The 22,852-nt window shown below is 50.6% G+C and overlaps 10 protein-coding genes across 10 annotated transcripts; 4 read left to right on the top strand and 6 right to left on the bottom strand.

The window, feature by feature from the left end:
• Nucleotides 1–672: 672 nt before the first annotated feature.
• On the bottom strand, nt 673–1,650 carry BO87DRAFT_365095 (arylamine N-acetyltransferase family protein; the record flags this gene model as incomplete). The annotated part of the gene is made up of 1 exon (XM_025621782.1): nt 673–1,650. One exon carries the CDS (start codon nt 1,645–1,647, stop codon nt 673–675), a length of 975 nt encoding a protein of 324 aa, XP_025476968.1.
• A 1,183-nt stretch (nt 1,651–2,833) lies between these two features.
• BO87DRAFT_442711 (NAD dependent epimerase/dehydratase family protein) lies at nt 2,834–3,957 on the top strand (the record flags this gene model as incomplete). Its single annotated transcript, XM_025628063.1, has 2 exons — nt 2,834–3,245; nt 3,300–3,957. The coding sequence occupies 2 exons, from the start codon at nt 2,834–2,836 to the stop codon at nt 3,875–3,877; spliced, it is 990 nt and encodes a 329-aa protein (XP_025476967.1). The 3' UTR covers nt 3,878–3,957.
• Nucleotides 3,958–4,982: 1,025 nt separating this feature from the next.
• Nucleotides 4,983–6,069, top strand: BO87DRAFT_126519 (alpha/beta fold hydrolase). Its single transcript, XM_025618018.1, has one exon. The coding sequence runs from the start codon at nt 5,085–5,087 to the stop codon at nt 5,922–5,924; it is 840 nt and encodes a 279-aa protein (XP_025476966.1). The 5' UTR covers nt 4,983–5,084; the 3' UTR covers nt 5,925–6,069.
• Nucleotides 6,070–6,214: 145 nt separating this feature from the next.
• BO87DRAFT_389369 (TPR-like protein) lies at nt 6,215–9,997 on the bottom strand (the record flags this gene model as incomplete). Its single annotated transcript, XM_025624891.1, has 4 exons — nt 6,215–7,089; nt 7,120–8,915; nt 9,019–9,030; nt 9,093–9,997. The coding sequence occupies 4 exons, from the start codon at nt 9,995–9,997 to the stop codon at nt 6,215–6,217; spliced, it is 3,588 nt and encodes a 1,195-aa protein (XP_025476965.1).
• Nucleotides 9,998–10,004: 7 nt separating this feature from the next.
• Nucleotides 10,005–10,831, top strand: BO87DRAFT_126440 (uncharacterized protein). Its single transcript, XM_025618017.1, has 3 exons — nt 10,005–10,172; nt 10,252–10,561; nt 10,621–10,831. The coding sequence occupies exons 2-3, from the start codon at nt 10,286–10,288 to the stop codon at nt 10,714–10,716; spliced, it is 372 nt and encodes a 123-aa protein (XP_025476964.1). The 5' UTR covers nt 10,005–10,172; nt 10,252–10,285; the 3' UTR covers nt 10,717–10,831.
• A 377-nt stretch (nt 10,832–11,208) lies between these two features.
• On the bottom strand, nt 11,209–12,893 carry BO87DRAFT_379074 (uncharacterized protein). Its single transcript, XM_025623948.1, has 2 exons — nt 12,172–12,893; nt 11,209–12,079 (listed from the first exon to the last, which is right to left on the bottom strand). The coding sequence occupies exons 1-2, from the start codon at nt 12,431–12,433 to the stop codon at nt 11,532–11,534; spliced, it is 810 nt and encodes a 269-aa protein (XP_025476963.1). The 5' UTR covers nt 12,434–12,893; the 3' UTR covers nt 11,209–11,531.
• Nucleotides 12,894–13,965: 1,072 nt separating this feature from the next.
• Nucleotides 13,966–17,316, bottom strand: BO87DRAFT_409036 (nitric-oxide synthase; the record flags this gene model as incomplete). The annotated part of the gene is made up of 6 exons (XM_025626216.1): nt 16,704–17,316; nt 16,552–16,645; nt 16,211–16,516; nt 15,892–16,132; nt 14,795–15,855; nt 13,966–14,269 (listed from the first exon to the last, which is right to left on the bottom strand). Exons 1-6 carry the CDS (start codon nt 17,257–17,259, stop codon nt 13,966–13,968), a joined length of 2,562 nt encoding a protein of 853 aa, XP_025476962.1. The 5' UTR covers nt 17,260–17,316.
• A 984-nt stretch (nt 17,317–18,300) lies between these two features.
• On the bottom strand, nt 18,301–19,250 carry BO87DRAFT_379073 (uncharacterized protein). The gene has a single exon (XM_025623947.1). It carries the CDS (start codon nt 18,978–18,980, stop codon nt 18,525–18,527), a length of 456 nt encoding a protein of 151 aa, XP_025476961.1. The 5' UTR covers nt 18,981–19,250; the 3' UTR covers nt 18,301–18,524.
• A 998-nt stretch (nt 19,251–20,248) lies between these two features.
• BO87DRAFT_461534 (putative isopropanol dehydrogenase) lies at nt 20,249–21,361 on the top strand (the record flags this gene model as incomplete). Its single annotated transcript, XM_025629097.1, has 1 exon — nt 20,249–21,361. The coding sequence occupies one exon, from the start codon at nt 20,249–20,251 to the stop codon at nt 21,359–21,361; it is 1,113 nt and encodes a 370-aa protein (XP_025476960.1).
• A 241-nt stretch (nt 21,362–21,602) lies between these two features.
• BO87DRAFT_379072 (uncharacterized protein) lies at nt 21,603–22,790 on the bottom strand. The gene is made up of 4 exons (XM_025623946.1): nt 22,410–22,790; nt 22,211–22,333; nt 22,025–22,150; nt 21,603–21,971 (listed from the first exon to the last, which is right to left on the bottom strand). Exons 1-4 carry the CDS (start codon nt 22,584–22,586, stop codon nt 21,822–21,824), a joined length of 576 nt encoding a protein of 191 aa, XP_025476959.1. The 5' UTR covers nt 22,587–22,790; the 3' UTR covers nt 21,603–21,821.
• Between the last annotated feature and the right edge of the window lie 62 nt (nt 22,791–22,852).

The following is a 22,852-nucleotide window of genomic DNA, read 5'->3' as shown; positions in this document are numbered from 1 at the left end:
GGAGCCCTCTATGCTTCAAGGATATTCTCATGGGTCCGTACTACCACATACTGCTTTCCCGATTTTGTCACTTCCACAGTATGTTGATGACGGTACGGTGCTTTGAAACACTACTAATCTCACCCCCACCTCCCCCGGGCGTGGGATTTCGGATTCGGATTTCCTCATACACCGTCTCAGTCTACCTGAGGATGTTTCCCGGAACACTATGATGCAGTTACATAAATTCGGACTTATCTGGTGAGCTGTGAGGCGATCTATAGCACTGATAATAAGCTGTATGAGAGCCATATTGACCTACCCTACCTGTTATCTCATGAGTGATACGCAGGTACCGCCTACTCGTTTTCCACCAACAAGGCCTCGTGGACATACGAATAAGAGAAAGACAGACTCAAGTCACTTCACGGCAGTGAGCAGTGATGTATGCAGTAGTACTGAGTGATGACCTGAGTGATCACCCGATGCCAGCCAGTAGAGGTAGTATAAATATTTATTTAACGCAGATCCATCGGTAAGACCACTAAGTAACAGTAGTTGCGGCCGTCTGACAGCCCAATACGAACATAAATATAAATAATCACATATCAGATTAAGTACGAAGCATAATAGCAGAGAAATGCAAATTATCGCAGTGTCCGGCAGGCTGGCCCAAGTGTGAGTAATACACATCTACATCTTTGATGGCCTTGCTTTCTTTGAAGGCAAAGCTGAGAACATTCCGGCAATTTCTTTCTTGTGATCGTCGGTCAGCACGATTCCGAACACATCCGCCAACACCTCGATCCTCTCCTCTTCAGACTCCAAAAAGCTCTTCTCCAGCACCTTTCCACCGTGGAACCGTATAAGCATATTATGCCATAGCATAACCCAACCCGCAGGGACCCCTTCCTCCAGCACGTACTGGAAAGCAGTCACACGGAACCGAAACCATACGCGTTTGTTTGTACCAACTGCCCGGGCACCGGCCTCGTAATCCGTGTCTAACCATTCGCACTCCTTAAATGCATATACGTCCATCCACGGCGCCGCCGTTGATTTCATGCTTTGGAACTGCAGTCGCCAGTATTTCAGATGCTGCGCCCGGCCTTTGTTGATATTGTCGTAGATCAGGCGTCCCCGACGGCCCAAGCGCCCATCCACAAATTCATGCCCATCACGCAGGGCAATCGGCTGGACAGGGCAGTTCGGACCGAAGCCCCCATCCACAAGGTAATCTTGTCCGTCAACGCAAACAATAAGCACCATGTGTTGCCAGTCACCGAACTGTGCACCCACTGGTCGGTTAGGATCGCCGGTGGTTGCAAGAGAGATACTAGCTGCTGCGTTCAGACGCGCTCCACTATTGTAGAGCGTGTATCCGATGGAAAGCAGGACTTCGCTTAGGATCCTGACTACCTGGAAGCAGGTGCCACCTTGACGACGAAGCACAATCTTTTCGTATAGACCTTGAGGTTTGAGCTCAAAATACTGCTGGGGGGTGTAGTGCAGCACTGTATTCTCAAAGGGAACCCCTGCAACATGATGACGCACAAGGCTGGTCAGAACCTCTAGGTCTTTATTCCCAGCGCTCAAGCGAGCGCGAGTGTCATGAGGAACTTTGATGCGTTCGAAGTATTGTTCTAGTTGGGCCGGGGTATATGACATTTTGGAGGAATAGGTTTGCAGGCTTTGAGATAGAAGGGGTTGGTGTCTACCTAGGTGTGTTCGACGACCTGGGTTATATAGAATGAGTCGGTCTCATGGACATTGACAAGATGTCCTCTAAGATCGACACTAATAACGAGGTAAGGCGGACGCTACTTGATTGTAGCATGTGAAAATTCCATAATAAATGATTGGTATAGAGCTGCATCTCTTGCAAGTCTAACGAACAACTACCAAATCTTATCCTGCCAACTCATCGAAGATCTAGTATCAACTACAGGGGTTACGCTCATTAGCAAGTGGAAGAGGAAAGGGAGAAGCAAAAGGAAAATAACATCGATTATTAGAATGGGATGGAGGGAATTTCCTAAACTTCAGTTTCTTTTTCTTCAAGGTTATTGACACGATGTGGTTTTCCTTTTCCTCTATGAAATTGCCACTTCCTGTGATCCGCACGGAGTATCTGAGACGGTACTTAGTATAGTATCGACGGACTGATCCATTTTGACGGACAGGGGAGTTTTGGTTTATATGACATGGAACTAGTGGGGATAGTGCGGTCAGATAATAAAGGAGTCCATAGTTACAATAAACTACATCATAGTATATGATTCAGCTGCGTGATCGTCGGGCCCTAGCATCCTGTGGTGTAACCGGTGAGCTGAAATATATTTCCGGCAGAATTAGACTCACCGAGCCGCGGAGGAGTGCGTTTATCCGCGTCCATCAACGGAGTAAAGTAAGCCCGTTAATCCTGTTCGCGCACCATGGTATTTTCCTAGATCCTTATAATTGTTAGTCCGTAGCCGGCTTATAGTGAAGATCTCTTACCGGTCCTCATTGAAGTTAAGTGTTTTACCAAATGCAACAAGATGCGCAATGCCGATTGAACCTCCATCGGCTGATTCCAGTCACCTTGCATGATCGTGCCTAACGTAACCAAGGGCTAGTAAGTCAACGTATACATACTGCATGAACTTCCTACGATCATACGTACTCAGTGAGCTACTCAAGATTAACATCTCCTTTGATTGCGTCAGTGAGGTGTAAACAGCTTCGGTCACCGTAAATAGATACTCCGACACGCATGTCGTTGTCCAGCTGTGGTGGCTAGATGCCCTATTTAAGCATGATAATGGCAGGGAAGCCAATATGACCGCCATTTTCCAAATTCAATGACAGCATAATGGCCCCTACCGTCTTGATCACAGGTGCAACAGGCTTCATTGGGTCTCGCGTTGCCCTTGAGGTTTTGCAGGCCGGATACCGCGCACGCCTCTCTATCCGACGCCCCGAACAGGCTGAGAAGTTGCGCCGCATATTCAGCAGCCATCTCAGTAATATTGACTTCATCGTTGTGAGCGACATTACGGTCACTGGGTGTTTTGATGAGGCAATCCAGGACGTGCAATATGTTGTACATGTTGCATCACCACTTCCAGATCGAAACAGCGACCTTTTGATTCCTGCAATGCAGGGAACAACATCCATATTGGAGTCTGCTTGCAAAAATTCATCTATCAAGAAGGTTGTTGTCACATCTTCAATATCATCATTTATGCCCCTGGCTGGTCAACCGCACGGGACAGTGATTACCGGTGAGAAAGTCCCGCGTTGGCTCCAAATGCCGGACATCTGCTGACCTTCCATAGAGGATACTGGAGTTCCCTATGATGCGAAGCAGGGCATCTCGTCTTTGCTTGACCCCATGGTACAGTACCGCGCGAGTAAGGTAGCCTCCTATCAAGCGATCATCGACTTTGTACAAGAGCACAACCCACCGTTTGATGTGACAACATTTCATCCATCTTGGGTTTATGGTCAAAATCCGGTGCAAGAACCACATGACAATCTGAGTGGAAGTTGCGGAGCCCTGGTACTCACTCTTCTGTCGTCAGAAAAGCCCATCAATGGTCAGTTTTTGGGGGTTCATGTTGATGATGTCGCTGCGGCACACGTCAAGGCATTGGGTAGTTCCACACGAGGCTTCCAGTCCTTCTTACTCTCTGCTCCACGCCGGTCATGGAAGGAGGTGAACGAGTTCGTCCGACAACAATACCCCTCCGTCGCCTGGAAGTTGATTCCAGAGGACTGGATGAACTACGCGGTGGACTCGAGTAGAGCTGAGAAAGAGCTCGGTCTCAAATTCAAGTCAATGGAGTATCAAGTGAGAGACACCGTTGATCAGCAGTTGGAGTTTGGGAAGTTGCCGGTTCAGTCTGTTCTGTAATTATAAAGCAAATCGTATGAGACAGTAATATCATATAAAATGCAATTTTTAAGAACTATATATGCTGTGGACTGAAGAACTAGTCTCTTTCGCTACTTCGGATACAGATAGGCACCACCAAGCACTGCCTTGGAGTCCCCATCCCTCCTTCGAAAGCAAGGCGAGACGCCCTTTTGCTGAATAGTAAGGAGATCCGTGTGACCGGGAGTTGCTCAGTGGCAATACCGTGCATACCGTGGTTCTTGACCTTGTATTGTTTCAGGTTCTGGTTGAAATAGTCTCTTCCCTACTCTTGGTAATTGACAATGCGCCGTCGCAAAATAATGGAGATAGCGGAATTAGGAGGCCACCCTGCTGTTTTTAGATATCGGTGAGACGAGGAATTTGGATAGACCTGCAATCCACTCCGTTATTTTGTCTTATATGGGATATCTCTCTCGTAGCTAGTCGTTCTATCTGCGACACTCCGCCGCCACACGGGCAAGGACTGTGCTGTAAGACGTGTCCTCGTACACAGGCATTACGGTACAGCTGAACGTCACTATTTGTAGCGATTCGAGAATGAGGCAATTTTTCCCTACAGCAAATTTTCAGTAATGCCAGAATGGATATAAGTTCGCCAACGGAAGTATGGTGAAGTTCAGTCAAAATCAATAACTTCCTTAGACTTATTTGGTTAGAAGCGTCGATCCGGGACGGAGATGCAGCAGCGAGGCAGGCCATTATTGACAATATATCATGTATGTGCCTACCGTACATGACACACCAAAAGCTTCCATCGGTTCTGCGCCTCTTCATGGCGTCCCATGAAGACACAGTCGAGTTACAGAGGTGGGAGATACGAACGTCATACATGATTGCTTTTCAGACGCCCTGGATTTCGGACTGTATGGCTTTAAGGGACGGGCTAGTTGGCGCTTGATCGAATGACCAATTTTTGGGCATATCTTTGCCGAGATACAAACGTGCAGGGCACCAGCATCATACCATAAGTAGATACCGGGAGACTGGCTTCGGCTACTTCAATTATTCTTCTTGTTCTAATTAGTTTGTCCGATGCCGATTCCGAAACAAGGGTCCGATTACAACTGAAGGACCCCGGGGGGTATCAACATCTACATATTTTAACAAGGAGACGCATGCCTATCTTCAAGCGAGACAAAGAAACAGCACAACCGAAAGAAAGAATTGAAGCAAGTCAGCAACGATGTCCAGCGGAGTCCTGAGCCGACCCGGTGTATCCATTTACTACGAAATCCGCGGCTCCGGTCCACCGCTTCTCATCATCCCAGCGGCCCATGGAACGCACCTGACCCATGAAGACCTCGCCTTGCGGCTATCGTCCCAATACACTATTATTGGCTTCGATCGGCGAGGCTCCCTCCGCAGTCGCTTCCTCTCTCCACCGACGCATGAACAGCAACGAACCCTGCTGAAAGACACCGTCGACGACATAGTCGCTCTCATACAGCACCTCTCACCTGACCAGCCAGTCCTCATCTACAGCATTTCACTCGGTTGCATGCATGCCCTTGAACTGCTCAGCACTCATCCAGACTTGGTCCGAGAGATAATTGTCCATGACCCGTGCATACCATGTCTCCTACCAAAGCAGAGCTATGAGCAGGTCTCTGCAGCATTCCAGTCCACAGTTTCGATATACAAGGCCCATGGTCCAGCTGCCGCCTCGGAGACGTTTGTCCCGGTCGTAACGAGCGATGAAGACCGTGCGCTGCTTCGTGACTCTCCCACTCATAAGAAGCTCCTTGCGTTGTCGATTCTCTGTTTTAACTTCCTCTTTGAATATGAGTTACCTGTACTGCTAGGATATCAAGTACCCTTTCCCGTGTTGAAGGCCTATCGTGAAAAGATTACTCTCATCAGGGGTGAATTGTCCTCAACTCCGTTGACCACTGAACCGATTACCACCCTAGGTGCCGAATTACGCTTACCAGTTAAGACGGTGGCCGGTGGGCATCTGCCATCTGCTACTCATCCCGAGGCCTTCACAGAAGAGTTGTTGAGCATTCTGGGGGAAGCATTGTGAGGCTTCCTTGAATATCTTCTCCGTTGCCTTCCCGGAGCAGAACACCCGATTATCTTCTTGTCCAGGCCGGTCCCAGGCATGAGTGCCGTATATAGCAGACTTAATCCCAATATAGTTGTCGGACATACCAATATTAAAGCCACGGGTTGGATTAGAGATAGAGATGTCGTATCAGCGGGACCAAACACCACTCTGTCGCCAAAGGTATGAATTCATCAACACCTTTTGTTCGCCGATTGAATGAGGTATGGAAAGTCCTGTCATACAACAGAGATACACAGTAAGGTATATTACCAGCGACACCCTTTCCAAAGTCTGACAATAAAGTCTCGCTTCGTCAAGCTTGGATGATTACATATCAAGCGGACTTTGTTTGCAGTTTCTTGGGTTTTCGGATGGTCGGGACCCAAGGTCTCCTCATAGCTGGCAAGAGCGCGCAAGTAAAGCTCTTTTGCCCTGTGGGCCTTGTGCTGATCCCGATACAAATCTCCCAAGTTAGACACCGTGTCCAGTGTAAGGATATGATTAGGACCAAGTTCTTTTTCATACCCATTTAGGCATTCTTTGAACATTTTCTCCGCTTCTTTCAGTTGGCCCCGGTCTTGGTGGACGACACCTAGATTGTTCAAAGCACCGAGTGCCGCAGTATGCGTTGGGCTGTGTTTCCGCCATTCGGCCAAGACCAACTTGTAGGTCTCTTCTGCTTCCCGGAGTCTGCCCTGTTCTCTGTATACGTTTGCTAGGTTGTTCAGGATAGCAAGCACCGGTCCACTGCGCTTCCCATTAATCTGCTCTTTAGCGGACAGAACGCGTTGAAACATTGATTCTGCCTTATCGAGCTTCCCTCTCTGGCAACAGAAAACAGCCAGGGTTTGGGCTAATTCAAGTGTATAGGTGTGGTCATGACCAAAGGTGCAGTCAAAGCCATTGAGTGCTCGTTCTTGCATCTGCTCCGCTTCCTGCAGCCTGCCTTGCATATAATAGAGATTTCCAATATGGTGGATAGTATGAAGAGTTGAGAAGTGACAAGCGCCTAGAACCTTCTCTCGTCCCAACAAAACGCGTTGGTACATTTCCTCGGCCGCTTTCAATTTACCCTGAGAGCGATAAAGGGTGCCTAGTTGGAATTGCGTGTCGAATACAGACGCGTGGTCTTTCCCAAATACTGTAATCCTTCCAGAAAGGGCTCGCTCACACATTTCTTCAGCTTCCTGCCCTCGGCCTTGCTCAAAATAGACAACACCTATGTTATGGATTGTGTCTAGCGTCGACGTATGATATTCACCAAAAGATTTCTGTTTGCCCCTCAAGGCTTCGTCGTACAGCTCTTCTGCTGCGGGTAACCGGTATTGAGAAAAGTAGATGTTTGCAAGGTTATGCATTGCATTTAAGACCAATGGACTGCTTGCTGTCGATAAACTTTGGTATCCCGTCAGTGCCTTGTAGCACAGCCTTTCGGCCTCGTCCAGTCTCCCCTGAGCATGGTAGATATTTGCAAGACTCTGAAGGGTATCCAGCGCCTCCGGTTGAGAATCATCAATTTCAGTGTTTTTATATCCGGAAAGCGCCCGCTCAAACATCAGCTCGGCTGATCTCAAGTCTCCCCGGTCGTGGTACAGCAAGCCCATGTTGTGGACGGTCTGGAGCGTGACTCTGTGATCAGGGCCGAACGCCATCTCTCTCCCAGCAAGTGCCATTTGGTACATCTGCTCTGCTCGTTCGTGCCTTCCATACGTCCAATACAGACGCCCAATTGCATGAAGTGCCGAAAGGACCTCAGAATCTCGACTCTCTCTCGGTTTCCCTCGCATCAATGGCATGAGTCTGTTTGCGTGATACAGAAGACGCTGTTGCAACGACCAGTCGTTCGTGTCTAGCGCAAATTGGGCGTTCGAGCCCACTGTGACTGCGAGAATGGTAAAGGTCTCTCTGCCAAGCTCACTGAGGTTTGAATCGATAGACGGAAGCTCATTCTCACACCAATCTTGTATGACAGGGTGTAAGCAATAACTCCCGTTGCGCGAAGACTGTTGTACCAGGGAGAAGTCCAACAATATCTGCATCAGCTTTGAGAATTGGATCTCGTTTGACAAAACTTCTGAAAGCCCTGGTGGTAGAATGCGGGATTGCATGGCGCTGTGGAGTAGCTCGTACCATATATCCTCGTGGTGAAAGAGCGAAAGAACAAAGAAGGTCTGTGCCGCCAGTGGAGAGGTTTGCTTAACTGCCTCATAAGAAACTCTCCACGCCGTCTGCAAATTTCCGTTTGGGTACCCTCGAAGAGGTTGAGCGGCTGCCTGAAGGCTGCACCATTGGCTTTGGTAGTATTCCAAGTATTTGGAGCAGCTCATACCTGTCCGGTGAATATAGGATCCTGCAAGTGCCAGTGCTAAAGGTAATCCGTGCAAACGCTTAGCTAGTGCTTCCGAGCTTGGGTCGTCTTGGCATATGCCGTATGTGCTGTCACTAAGGCGTGGCTCGCCAGTGAGTAGTTGCAAGGCATCCTCAAAGGGAAGCGGCGTGAGTGGGTGAGCGATCATGCCCTCAGCAAGTTGCGGTGATCGAGTTGTGATGATGATCGAGCCATGATCTGCAGTCGGCAGCCAGCTTTTAATGTCAGCAGCTTCTACATCATCGTAGATGAGAAGCCACCCAGCGTTATTTTTCTTCGACAGCCACTCTAGAGCTCTTTTGGCACATAAAGGTGGCCCTTCTTGCATCGAATGGTGGTGCGTACTGTCGGTTGCAGCCATATCTCTGACGCGGACAACGAGGTCTGCAAATGACGCATTCAAGGTAGTCTCATCCTTGCCATGCAGCCAGAAAATTGATGTGAAGTCCTCTTTGTGCATGCGAGCGAAGTGGGCTGCTAGTTGTGTTTTGCCCAGCCCACCCATTCCATGTATCACGACACCTTTGCGCGCCGTCCCTTTATTCGGTCGCAGGATCTCCCATAGCTTGCGGAGGTTTACATCCCGACCGACAAAATTGCTAATCGTGGGTACGTCAGTCAGTTGAAATGGTATGTGGTAATTTTCTAGCCTCTAACTATCAGCGGTCAGATGCTTTATCAGGAGCAAGTTACGTCACTCACCCTGCGAAGTTTCTATCGAAGCGGCCATATTATGCTGCGAAACTGGCATTACGGAAAGTAGTTCCTTCGCATACGCTGCAGCCGTAGCGGCAGCATACCCATGCCATGCGGCATTCTTGTGTGAATCAGCATAGTCACATATGCCACGGATCACCAAACATGGAAGATGGTTAATCAAACCGGCTGCTTCCATCTCAACACAGTACGCCCCAAGCTCCTGCCCTAGCTTGTCACGTACGTGACTGTCTTTGATCACTTGGTTCCCTGATGCAATCAATCCATAATGAACCACTGGCAAGCCATCGCATCGGACAGGCCGTGAAGCCGTCCTTGACTTATCGCAATTTGCACATCCATCGGACCGGATGCCAGCATGAGGGTAATCTGCAAGATACAGATGGTCTTCCGTCACCGGCCTCGAGAAGACCAAGGCTCCCTGTTCAGTCGTTCTCCTTTCGAATTCAGACAGAAAAGAGACAAATTGGCGGTCATGTGACAAATGGTTTGCTTCTACTTTAGAGATCGCGTGCAAGAGGGATCTGGGCGGGTTATTCAACATGCCTGTCCGCTGAAAGCCAGCGGCTGTTGCTTTGCCAAAGTCATATTGTACGACACCTCCGTTCTTGTCAGTAGGTCTTGCAACGACTACGTCGCCAAGGCGGACATCCGCATTCTTAGTTGGTATGCCTCCGCCAATACCGACTAGGAGGGCGAATTGGATGGAATGAAAAGTTGACAAAAGTTGGGTCGCGACAACAGCTGCAGAGATCGTCCCGCATACACCGCTCGGTAAACAGGTGAGGACAATTCTATGGCCACATATGCACCCTAGTGTGTAAACATTCGCGTCATTCGGTCCGGCTGGAAGCTGATCGTGGGTCTCATCCAGAAGGGCTTGGGCAGCCGCCAGCTCCACTGGGAGTGCGCATATCCATGCCACGGTATAATCATTGTGAGAAGGTTTCGACCCGGATGCCATTATGAGCGTCGGGGTGGTGATGCTAAGCTTGTTTTCTTATTGAGGAGATTCATACGTCCCGTTGCTGAGATCATGTGTGTCGCAGCTGGAGCATCGGCCCATCTTCCTGCCTGACTGCTACCCAATCGCAGCTGTGACGGGGGGCATAGCCACAAGAACCTGTGGTTTGATACTAGTAAGAGCAGTAGCCATGCCCCACCAGTTTATCAATGTCCTCCCGCATGGGACCATTTCTCATTTTGTCCTCTTGACAGCTCTACGCGATCCTGCTGGCTCACACTTCTTCACATGGCCTCCGTACACTATGATACCACTATTGATTACCTCCCAGACAACGACGAGGTGATGGATCATCACAGCGCACCAGAGCAGCTGGGGCCCGATGCAACGCTCTGGCATCCGACCTTGAGATCGGTAGGTGATATGATTCCACTCGTACGCTGTACACGGCCCTCCATACGACACCTTTCTTTGGCCAGCTCAGCTCTGAGGTCGACCGAGCAGGTTGTCGGCGTTCATGATCATGTCGTACCGTACCTTACATTGCCGACTTTATATTTTTGTGTTAGTTAACCCCCTTGTATATCATGTTCAATATTGAAAGGTGCTCATCGATTCCGCAGTGCCAGTGTGGTGACGGCCCGAAGCTTTGGGATCGCCAGCCAAGGTGTGTGATCTGTCAACACAGTATATGCGGTTATTGCAAGCCGGCCAATTGATAATAGTTTCCTGTATGGGCAACATGGTTCGTTGGTAAGGGTTTCCGTTTTTTCGTTCTTCTTCCAACTGTGTATGCCTACTTGGGATCTCCCCATATATGTCAAGCCCGCGGCATTACCAACCTGGTCTCAGGGTCAGGCCTCGCAAGTACCTTAGTCGGTTTCGATAGATGCGTTCAATAGTTCTCATTCAGAAGTGTCATCTAACTGACGTTGAGGATGTTAAATCATTAGACACAATCATTATATATTAGTTGGAGGGCTTGGCTGCCGTAGGCATTCGCGTGATGTTCAAGTATGAGCCTGATAAGTCGCTCTTGGGTGGGTGTGTGGGTCATTAGTATGCCTAGTACTTCGTAGGAGTCCTCTGCTCTTTCAGTTGGTACTACTCGTCGCAGATTCGTCTTCTCGTGTCGGGCTTGTTGTGGCGGCATGACTACTCAGCTGCTGTTTTGATTCCGAGAACTATCAGGGAAGCTTCCGAGGGAAGTCAAGCAATGCATGTCTCTTTTTCTCACGCCTTTCACTCCGAGTTGCACCCTTTATGGTTTGAAGTTTCGGTAGATCTAGCCAACATTACTCTATGTACTGTACACGAGCTGCTCAGAAGCAGTGTATTAGTATTATCTTTACGGTTCTTTCTTGGCCGGTCCAAAAAAGTACAGGTTCAGCGGGTGTGAGCTCGGGGACAGACACGAACTCTTAGGAGTAACGGAAATACATGCAACCACCCACATTCCGTTTGCCAGTCTCCCTTTCTGTCTTCCCTTTCCACCAAACCCTAACAAGTATTTGTATGCGCGCTCCATGCACAATCACGTGTCCAACTCATGAAGCGGTACATGGCCAGATAGCTCCTTCGCGCCCATATTCCTCGTTCGGTAGGACGTTGATGAGGCCGCCGGCATCTGGTATACGTTTGACGGGGTATTCTGGAGTTGAAGCCGCTTTCTCCTCTCGTTCAAACCATATCCCAGCGATGCCAACGCCAGCAGCCCAAGGGGGACGCCGACCCCGGCCCCAACGGCGGTCACGGTCGCGCGGCTGACTTGATTGCCATTAGCCGCGGTCGGGCTGCTGCAGCTTTCATCGGCTGTGGAGGAAGACGAGGTATTGGGCTCGGTGGTAGAGGTCGCGGTCGCGGTGCTGGTGGCGGTGCTAGCAGTGGGGAGGAGGGAGTAGCTGGCCAGATATGCCTTGCCAGCAATGGGCTTGCCAGTGCCCACTGAAACGGGCGAGACACCATTGGCGCATCCAATGGAGTTGGTCCCGTTGGAAATAATCGAGTTGGGGCAATATAGCTTGACTCCGTTCACGTCACTGTAGAGGATGAGGGAGCACGCGCTGCTCCACGCAGTGGTGACTGTAATTTTGCGAGTATCTGGTCAGTCGCAAAGAAGAACAGTAGACTAGGTTGAAGCCAAACTATCAGGGTGAGTGAGGTATCTCACGTACTTCCATGACAGACATCGTCGCAGACCGAGGTATCGTTCCAACTTTGGGAGGTACAGGCGCCGCGGCCGAGAACATACGGTTGATGCATGGAGGTGCAGAGGCCATTGCTCAAGCAAATCGAGTTCTTATTGCAGCAGAACGAGACGCCATTGTCGGAGCAAGGCGTGTAATCCTCGGCCACGTTGCCCTCAGGGAAGTAGCAGGTGGTGCCGGACACCAGTCGTTCCAGAAGGACGATCAGCAGCAAATGGTAGAGCCACATGCTGACGAACACCCCCAGCTTTTCCTCTCTTTACCCGGATGGGAACTGATTTCAGGTCGGCGGCGGCGGCGGCGGCAGCAGCAGCTGTGCCATCTCACATTTCAGCGACAGAAATAAGAGGGAGATTGGCGGGACGCAGGGAGTTTTCATCTGGGGAAATGACCGTCGCTGGGCAGCGCGCCAGCCATGCCCACACGAAAGCCGATTGAATGGGGGCCGTGCCGAGGCTGGTGGGGGCCAAGATCCCTTTTGATCTTTTGAAGAGCAAGTGAGGAATTTTTCAACCCTGGACTGGGCAGGCTTTCACGGACACGCGCGAGCACGCCATCCCAGATAGGCATGAGGGAGAACCTGGCGAGTTCATCCTGAAGAAGCCTGGTGAGGCAGCCGGTTGGCGGCGGGCGGGGCGGCCCAGGAATGTCAGCGTGTCGAATGAACCAATCCCTTGCACCCTCGGATGCTGTAACTACTGTTGAGTCTCTGACACATTCGAGGGGGACAGTGGGTTTGAGGGGGGGGCCGTGCGAAGAGGTAAGATGAAGCCGAGCCACTAGATACAGACTAACACCCGACGATCCTTCAGGGGCTCCAGTGCTCGGATTCTTCCCGTCGGAACGGGAAAGGGTCCGTTGACTGCTAGAGAGATGTCTAGATCACATGAGTATATATATATGGGTGTAAAAGAATTGCGGTTGGGGTACTACGCGAGGATACTAGATTAAAAGACGAATGTCTCTCTTGATGCAATTGATTGAAAGATGAGGAGGTGGTTAACTCGTTGATTTGTTGGGGTTAGTTGAGGGGGCTGACGTGAGATTTCTGCCTTGGCAGCCTTATAGTATCACGTGATAGAGAGCTGGGTAATGACGTTATGTAAGCACTGCCATAGGTATAGTAATGTGGTGAAATTTCTCAGGTTTATCATTGGATGGGGGGAACAGCATATATCCTCAGGTTGTGGCTTAGGGAGGTTACTCAAATTGGTGGCACACAATTCCCTGGTTTATCATTGACTCTCACACCAGTACTACTGATAACTAAAGTTCCTAGCACGCTGTCACTTCGTTGAGCAGTGGAATGGGCCCAGTATATATCTCTCCACACCTGGTAAACATACTACGATTCAGTTGTTGCTAAGTAGACCAATTGTCAAGTACTAACTGCCGGAGACCATGACAATCCGACTATACGAGCGCTTGCTGCTAGCGGAAAGACCACAATGACCACATACTTACTACTAATATTACACAGAAGAGGGTGGTGGCTGTGGTGATTTTGGTGGACATCTCAATTTGTGCTTTATGTGACAGGACTACCTTCTCTTTTGACGCAGTGATGTGACCTGGCGGAATGAAAGACGCGACGCATGAGGACTGTCTTTGGTTGGTTTGGTTGTCTGTGGTACAGGAGCAGTAGGTATTACTTATTGTTATCAACACTATCACCACCATCATCCGAGTATGATGCTTTAAGCATGCCCGTAATCACATTAGTAGTACAATGTTGTAACACATGTTTTTTGGTATAACCCCTCAGAAAACTTCCTCTACATATCTTTCGCCCATGATCTGCTTCACATTTCCTACCAAAATCTCGCTGAGGTTAGCTTGCACCCCTTCAGCCATAGCGGCACTCCCACAGACATAGACATATCCTTCCTGTTCCACTAATTTCGTCCGAATTTCGTTACATTTGTCCAGTAAAAAACACTGAACACGCTTCTTTTCGCGGTTACTAGGAACAAGACAGGCCAGATCTAACACACGATGCCTCTGCGCCAGGTGGACTACCGCGTGAAAGAGGTTCTCATCCGCAGGCCGAAACCCCGCGAATAGACTGATAGGAGCGGTATGGAATGGGTGTGTCGTGCTGCTATGTCTTCCCCATTCTCGTGCAGTCTGAATCCGCTGCTGAAGTAGACTGCGGACTGGTGCAAATCCAGAGCCAGTGGTGATGTTAACAAGCGGCTTTTGAACAGCGAGAAGAAAAGATGCAGGGGAGGCAGGGACGACGGCATATACCACTGATCCACCAGGCTGAAGGGAGGAGAGGTAGATGTCGCTGAATCGGCCTTGCTGTTGTGGCTTAATCAAGAGCTCTACCTTCTTCTCGCCGATAAACCGCGAGGATGATGCCACGGAATAGGCTCGGGGCTTGATAAGTGGGCAAGCAAGACAGGTTTTATGACGGAAGCCTTGAGCCAACTGCGACGGCTCTATAATGTCCGATAATTTCTCCAGTCTTTCAAGGATACTTTCGTTCTCGCGCTCGCCGTTCTTGTCAACCTCGGCTGCCCAGCTTGGAACTTTATTTTTTTCCTCCAGGTCAACGAAGTTGGTGAAGAAGGCCTTGTAGCTGCACTGCTGGAGCCCTTCGCCAGAGAACGGTATAAGCAGCTGAGGATCTGTGATTTCCAGGGCTGTGATGGCTCGGGAGACATGAGATGAGGAATTCGTGGGAAGAAGCCGTTGGTGGGTCATGTCGGCACATTCGATGCCGTCAAGAGTCAATAGGACCAGTCCATCGTGCGTCCGGCTGGATGCCTTAGAGGTAACCGTAGCTTCGCTAAAATTGCGGAGCATCTCAGCGTGCGTTACGAACGCTTCTTCCGGATCACTAGTCAATTCGCCTTTCCCTCCCATTAACGCAGACTCGACCGCGTCCGACCAGCGATTGAACATGCGCAACGGCAATGCTTCGGATGCCACATAGGCCTTTATTAATCCACCAGCTATGGGCAAGATATTGAGGTGGTGGAAAAAGTCGTAGGCGGTAATTGCTGCGGCATTGAAATTGGGATAGGCACTATCCCCAACCCCAAAGACGGACAGTCGGACACGGGAGAAGTCAACCTTGAGCGTGTGGCGGAAATGCCCTAAGGCCTTCGCAAAATTAGCTCCATTGGCAGGAAATGCACCACTGCCGGTGGTCGAGGCAACTAGAAGTATGGTATCGAATGTTTCGACAAGAGCCAAATCCAAGGCGTCCAAGGTGCTAAACTTCACTCGAAAGCCTCTAGCACTGCGCTTCAGTCGCCGGTGTAGCCTTTCAGCTAGAGTCCGTGCTGTAGTACCCTGGCTGCAGTAGGATAGATGCACCGTGCAGGGTTGCTCTTTGCTGGGAGATTCTGTCAGTTTACGCCTCTTGGGGCCTAAAATTTCAGTGGCAAAGCTAGTCAGAGCCTCGGTGACCCAGGTATTCCCGTTTCTCACCAGAAGGGCTGGAACTGCCTCCGTAGAACCCTTCCGACGCTGCCAGGAGTTAACAGGATCATACCGATTCCGGCAAATCATGGGCTTCGGCTGGTAATTTGGCGCACCACCACGATGCCACACGGGTATGATTGATCCCTGCGGCGGTGACAGCCAATAGTGATCTGAATTCAGTCGGTAGCCCTTCTTCGCGGCATGTTCATCGTCGAACTGACTTCAGTCCGAGGATGCAGCCAATGTTCCCACACAAGTAACGCCATGCTGGAGGAAGGACCAACGCACGGCGTAATTCAGCTCGGCTTGGGCGCGGCTCCGCCACCGCAGCTGCTCATAGTCTGGAAGATCCTCCAGCTCTCGTATGTCTGCGTACTCAGGCTTGGCACGATAGGCGTTGATGTCAAACCCAATGGCTTTGACCACCTCGGGCAGGGCGTCAAAACGGAACATGTCGGCAAGGTTCCTCACCCCGATCTCCGCATCCATGTACCTTGTCAGGATCAGCAAGAGTCATCACCGACCATGAAGAGAATGATAGTACCATCCAATAAACGGTGTTGCTGTGTACTGAACTCCGCCTATATCAAAGCCCAGTCGACTTAGGGCTGGGAATTGGTACCACCTGAGGCCGAGTTCATTGAAGCCGGGGTAGTCTGGATGTCGAATGGCAATCAGCCGACAGAGGTCATCCGGCACCTCGACAAGAGCCGGTGCGTCGCTCTCCGCCATGGCAACAATTGGTAGGAGATCCCATGGGGTCTTGGGCCGTGGTGGTGCCCAGCCCAAGTCAATGATGTCTTGGGTTAACTTGACGTTACTGGGGTCACCTACAATAGAGCCGTCCTCTAGCTCGTACTGCGGGTTGCGAATCCAGCTTACATTAGCATCAAAGTCAATAGGGGAGGCAACTAGAGCGGATAACGTACACCAGCGAAGTTCAGCACTTGCTTGTTCCAAAACCTTGGGCCACTGCCATTCACAGACTTCGGCGGAAACACAAACACTTGCGAAGATGGTCAGATCAGAATAGATGCGGTGACAATTCTACTGGAATGTCCTACCCGTCGGCTCAATCTGACCATCGTTGAAGGCCTTAGTGACTTCCTCGAGAAGTGCTGTGGCCATACCGACGCTAGTGTGAATATGTCGCAGATCACAGAGGCCCAGACCTTGATACCGCGAGCGCATGATACACCTGCGCGAATTCTTCCAGGCCAGACGCAGCCCATAGCGAAGTTCTTCGGCGCTTTGTGTCCAGATCGAAGTCTTGCCCACTCGCTTGCATTCCTGATCCCACACAATTGTGGTTTTAGTTGATCGAGCGATCTCCTCCAGTACTTGTGCGCGTCTTTCTAGGTAACGGTCTTCGGTGTAGATGCCTTCCTGCCACAACTGCCAGAGAAATGCCACCGCTTCATTCTTCACCACTTCGAGCGGACGATTCTCCCCGACCTTTGGCTCAGCGCTGTGGATGAGACGTCCAGCTTGGCAAAACTTTTCCGTACAGCCAGTGGGCGCCAAAATGGGATTCTTCTCGAGAATCCGTTCAAATTCGTCGAAGGGGCACCGTATGGACGGTGTTGCACCACTGTCATGACCGATCTCTGTACCAGGCATGTTCTCCCAGGCAAGACAACTGAAGCATAAACCGAAACCTTGGTCACAAAACTTGAGGGCTAAAGGTTTGGCACGTCTTAGTGCACAGGAAGATGGACCTCTTATAGAAACAGGGAAGATCTGAGCTGCTAGTGGCTAAACATGGGCATCAGATGTTCGAAGCGGACCGAGCAGTTACTCGTGTAGCCAGCATGTGCCACAGCTGGCTCAAGATCCACAATCATGATAATAATCTTTAATTATTGGCAGGTGAGGCTTGGTCTAAGCTTTGCCTAGGGGAAGCGTCGACATGTCGGCGGTAGATCCACGATTCTATTGAAGGGCCAGTGGCGGGCGTAGTCCCAGTCTTGATATTAAGATCAATATTTCTGCAGCCCCTTGTTGGCCAATGACTTCAAATTCCAGAGACATCGGTCTTGGAGCATATTTTCTTGCTCCTCACCTGGTCAAACATGCTTTGTTCATTTGACACTGAATGTAGGACAGCCAAAATCAAAGCACATCGCCATGCGAGCAGGAGTGACTGTATCTCAAGGTCTGAGCTCTGGGCCCCGTTTCGGAGACATCGCTTGTATGGAGCTAGTCGATTCTGCCTGGTTACTGGATCTCCATCAAGCTAAGTGTCTTGCTGCTAGTCTAGGTACCCCCCATAAGGAGGCCCATAATGGCCCGATCACAGAGATAAGCAGGGCAAGAAGGTTAAATCATTATCCACCCACTAGGCGAGAAGAGATTAGCAATAGCACATCCATAATATCGGTGGGTGCGCGTCTTGATGTCCTCGGTTTATTATTGACGATAATTCTGTTATATCTCAAAACAGCAGCTGGTTGTCGTGTTACCTATTCGGGGCTAGTGCCATTTCCTTGCCTCTACTTCTCTGATTACTAACATTAATGCCTGGATGCATGGATATGGCGCCTCACTGTCTTTCCCCATGGTCGAAAGCTTCATTCTTCCTGGCTTGTCTTTGTGGGCCTCCATCATGCAATCGCACCCTTAAAAGAGCTTCTTTCTTAATTGGACACAGGCCCTTCTCCTACTAACTTCTCCGGAGCTCCGCCGGCGAGAACTGCGATCCGTCCGCAGCCTGTCGGACCAACTGGGTCATAGCCAGCTCCACCAACAGCTCCCCCGATCCAACCCCCACTTCCCGTTGGAACCACATCTTCAAGTCCACTATTACCAGGGAATCCACCTCGTACGAGCCCAGCGACCGCTGCGGATCAATCTCCTGAACGGAAAGTGCCATAATACGCGCCAGTTCATCGACGATCGCTCGCGTCACGACGTCTACCGCCGCCTCGACCTCTTGTTCGACCATTTGGGACCTGCCTGCAATGGCCCGACGCGGAGAGAATAACGAATGGGCCATGAACCCGGGCAGAAGGATGGACTGGCGTTGAAAGTCCCGGGCGGATCGTATTCCGACCACCGTGTGGCCGGTCTGGGTACTCTGCGCCGCCCCCCAGGCAGGGGTTATACGATATTCCAGGAAAGAGAATAGAAGGTCTTCCCAAAGGGCCCTGTAGGCGAGCGCGATGGAGTCTAAGTTGGTTCTCCACAATCCAACCCACACTGAACACGCCTCCTAGACTGATCGAGGTGGCCGGGTAGCCTCCTGTCATCAGTTGACACACAAAAGCATCCATGAAGGTGTTGGTGGCAGCATAGTTGGCCTGGCCGCGGTTGGCAATGACTCCCGCTGACGAGGAGCACATGATGAAGAAATCCAGCTAAGACCTGGTGGGGCATAGGGCAGAGACGACGCTGATGGTCCCCTGCACTTTGGATGTGATAAACTGCACGAACCAAATGTGAATCAGGTCTGACAGGATCGAGTCTTGCGTTTTATGGTAGTTGCCTCTCTTCAGCATATGCCCTTGACCCTCCACAATGCCCCTACCTCAGGAGTTATCGGGGTCTGAAGGTAGGCCCGTATGAGCGGAATGGACGCTTGACACTTCAGCATAGCACAGCGGTAATCCAGGATCCTCCATTCAGCATCAGTAGCCAGTCGACGATCTGCGGGCCACCCATTGCCATGCATCCACCTTTATAAAAGCAAGGGGAATAACGGCATTCAAAAGGCCTGCTGCAGAATCTCACCGTGCGGAGCAACTGCCGCAGCCCTCCGGTTGGACCCTAGCGCCCATCTCGCGGGTGCCTTGCCCTCAAGGGCCCCGAAGTGCGCCCATAACAACAGCTAGCTAGTATAGATACAGGGCCAGGCTACGAGTAGTATCAAGACAGTAGGTACGAACGCTAAATGCGATAGCATTACTAGGTTTAGCTGCCTAATCACCATGTTCATAACCCAGTGGGGCTCGCACATTCACCCTGCCACTTTGGTGTTTACTTCATGAATCTGCTTTTCTCTAAAGTTATCAGTCGCCGTGAGAGCCGGACCCACTCTACTTGGTCTATGTACATGGGAGGCAGAACTTCCACCACATGCGGCTTTAGTATCTGTCATGAGATCAGCAGTCAACGTTTGACGACCTATTCCAATACGGGTGCGGGTACGGCGTGCGGCATGGCAGGTCATACATTGACTACGGATCCATGACATACAAAGCGCGTTGGTGGAGGGGCTCGGGGATACGGGAAACAGTGAGAGGTTATCGCCGTCGCCGTGAATCCATTGCCGCGCAAGCAGTTGCAGAAGTGTTGAAATCGGCAGAATTGATTGGGACCCACCATCCAGGGCTATATCTGGTGTCATTGACCGTTTACCAGAGTTCACTATGACAGATGGGGTCGCTTGAGTGGGTATTCCGTAGTATCTTGCTTCATCGTTACCAGACTTTGTTGGTCGGGGTGACCGGAGTTTGCGGATATACCATTCTCGCCTACCGTGGATCTGTCTTCCTTAAATTGATGGACAAAGCACGGAATTAAAATGCTCTACAGATCAGTTAAGGCAGCAGAGAAGAAACAGCTCATCCTCTACTACCTTGCAACTGCCCCTCAGACCACCAAAAAAAATATGTCAACCCACAAAGCGGCGGTGATTCATGCCCGGGACAAGCCCCTGGTCGTGGAAAATGTGCCTCGCCCTGTGGCATCGACTGGTGATGCCATCGTCCGCATCTTGGCTGCTGATATTGTCCCCTATATGAGGGAGGTAATCACGAACCAGCGCCCATACCCGCTCTCCATCCCCATGACTCCGGGAAACACGGCCATCGCGCGCATCCATGAAGTTGGACCCGACTGTGTCACCCTCAAGCCGGGTCAACTCGTCTTCTGCGACATAACCATCCGCGCGCGCGATAACCCCGCCGTTACCATGCTGTACGGGGTTCATGGAGCAATTCATCCAGCGGCGCAGAAACTCATGGATGGAGTCTGGCGCAACGGAACATATGCTGAATACGCGCGGTTCCCTCTGGAGAACCTGTATCCGCTGGACGAGGAAGTTCTCCTGGGGCGGCTGGGATACAGCATCAGTGACCTCTGTCTTTTGACCGCATACCTGGTCCCCTTTGGCGGGCTGGCCGAGGTGGACGTGAAACCGGGCGAGGTGGTGATCGTGGCCCCAGCTACAGGGCGTTTTGGTGGCGGCGCGGTGGGCGCAGCCTTGGCCATGGGGGCCACCGTCATCGCAGCCGGTCGCAACAGGGCAGCTCTTGACAAGCTCAAACACATCCATGGTACACAACGACTTATCACAGCCCAAATCACTGGGGACGAGGCTACCGATACCCAGTCCTTCAAAACAGCGGTCGGCCAACCGGAGGGGGCCCATGTATATCTGGACCTGTCGCCCCCAACCCTTCAGGACTCATCCCTGTTAGTTGCGGGTATTCGTGCGCTGGGATCTTTCGGTCGATGTGTCCTGATGGGCGATCACTTGGGGAGTGTTCAGGTTCCTTACGGCGAGATCATGTTCAAGGGAATTCGCATTCAGGGACGGTTTATGTATGATCGTCCGCATGTGTTCCGGCTGATTCAAATGGTGCGGTCTGGGTTGCTTCCACTGGGTGGGAAGGGCGGGGTCACTTACATCGAGGAATTTGGGCTGGATGAAATTGAAGGCGCATTAGATGCGGCAGGGAGATTGAGCGGCTGGGGGGGTCAGGTTGTGTTGAAGCCGTAGACTTCCATCCTGTGCTCGGGATCTTTATGTTCTGGGGTCAACCTAATGTATCTTGATTTATTGTTCTTCTCATTTTCATCCTCAGTCTATATGGCATACTAGTATTGTGTTGTGCCTTAGTCTGTCTATTGAATCATTCATCCAGGGTCTACGCATATCCTTACGGGTTGTATACCTCAGGACGGTTCTGCTGCCCCGGGGGTAGTAGCGCTAGATTTTGTCTACTTTCCATGTATGTAGCCAACAAAACAATTTCCACTCATAAACTTGGTGCCTGGAAGTGCAGTGAAATTATCATTATGGTACAAGGTGATAAATAATTAGAAATATACAGCAGCGGGTTCCGCTGGTGACCATCAAGGTGACGATCCAGCTCTGCGCAATCCTTACAGGAAGCACATGGTCCAATTTACACGGAATTTCGCATCATTCTTCGAGCATGAAGAGATGTATTCCTGGGCTATTGAGAGCTAGACTGAGTGCCATCGCTGACATCAAACGCCCAGATAGCCTGGAAGCAATGGGTGTCGACCTGGGCTTTCTGGTTGCTGGCTTGGGCATTGTACGAGCTGTTAGCCGGGAAGAGGCCGATAATATTATAGAAGTAGGCCTGATGACATATTAGTGTGGACCTCAACGGCTCAAAAATGGAGGCAATCTCACGTCCACGGCACTTTCCAGGATGCGAACTTCCGAGGGCACTTTCTCTTTGGTGGTTGAGTCAATCGACTTCAACTCAGTTGCACTGTCGGAGAAGGCGTCCATGAGCTCAAGGAGCGATTGTACGAACTAGCGGCCAAAGGAATGAGTTTTATTTTTGGTTGCTATGGGTTAGGCTGATCATCTCACATTTGAGTACCCTTCATATACTGTCTGCTCCTCGGATTGATCAGTGATGATAGGGGTATTGGTCATGAACTCGACGTCCGTGAGAACCACGGTCACAATCGTGTCCATTTCCGTATAGACATCCTACACCTCATCAGAAAAACGCATACTTGAAGCTGTGGATCATGACCGTATCTCAGGATACCCAGGGCAAACATACACGCATTGGACCGGCATCGGCGGTGGAGTTAATCTCCAATACGAGATCCTTGGCAGCGAAACCTTGTTGCGCCAATTCATTCAAAGAGTTGGCGATCTCACTTGAAGTTAAGGAGGCAAAGGCGCAATGGGCATAGAACCAGAGAGCAATAAGAATAGAGAAAAGTGAGCGATACATGGTAGACAGTAATGAGTGACTGGAGTAAAATGCCTAAGTTGTTGATAGGGCGACGGGTGAATAAGTTAAACGAGTGAACGAGAATCGCGTTGCTCTGAAGAGAGTGGCAGAACAACGGCTCTCGAAGAAAACAAAAGACAAGACGCGTATTGCAGAAAGGACTGACAAGGAATGGGATATTTTTTTGACACGAGTCTGGAAGAGGGGGCAATCATCTCGTATTTAATTAAAAGTCATGCAGGCGGCCTGAGGGATCAGGCCCGAAC

This window comes from Aspergillus neoniger, assembly GCF_003184625.1.
Source record: "Aspergillus neoniger CBS 115656 unplaced genomic scaffold BO87scaffold_29, whole genome shotgun sequence".
In the NCBI taxonomy this organism is placed as follows: domain Eukaryota; kingdom Fungi; phylum Ascomycota; class Eurotiomycetes; order Eurotiales; family Aspergillaceae; genus Aspergillus; species Aspergillus neoniger.
This window is presented reverse-complemented; position numbering and strand designations above follow the sequence as displayed.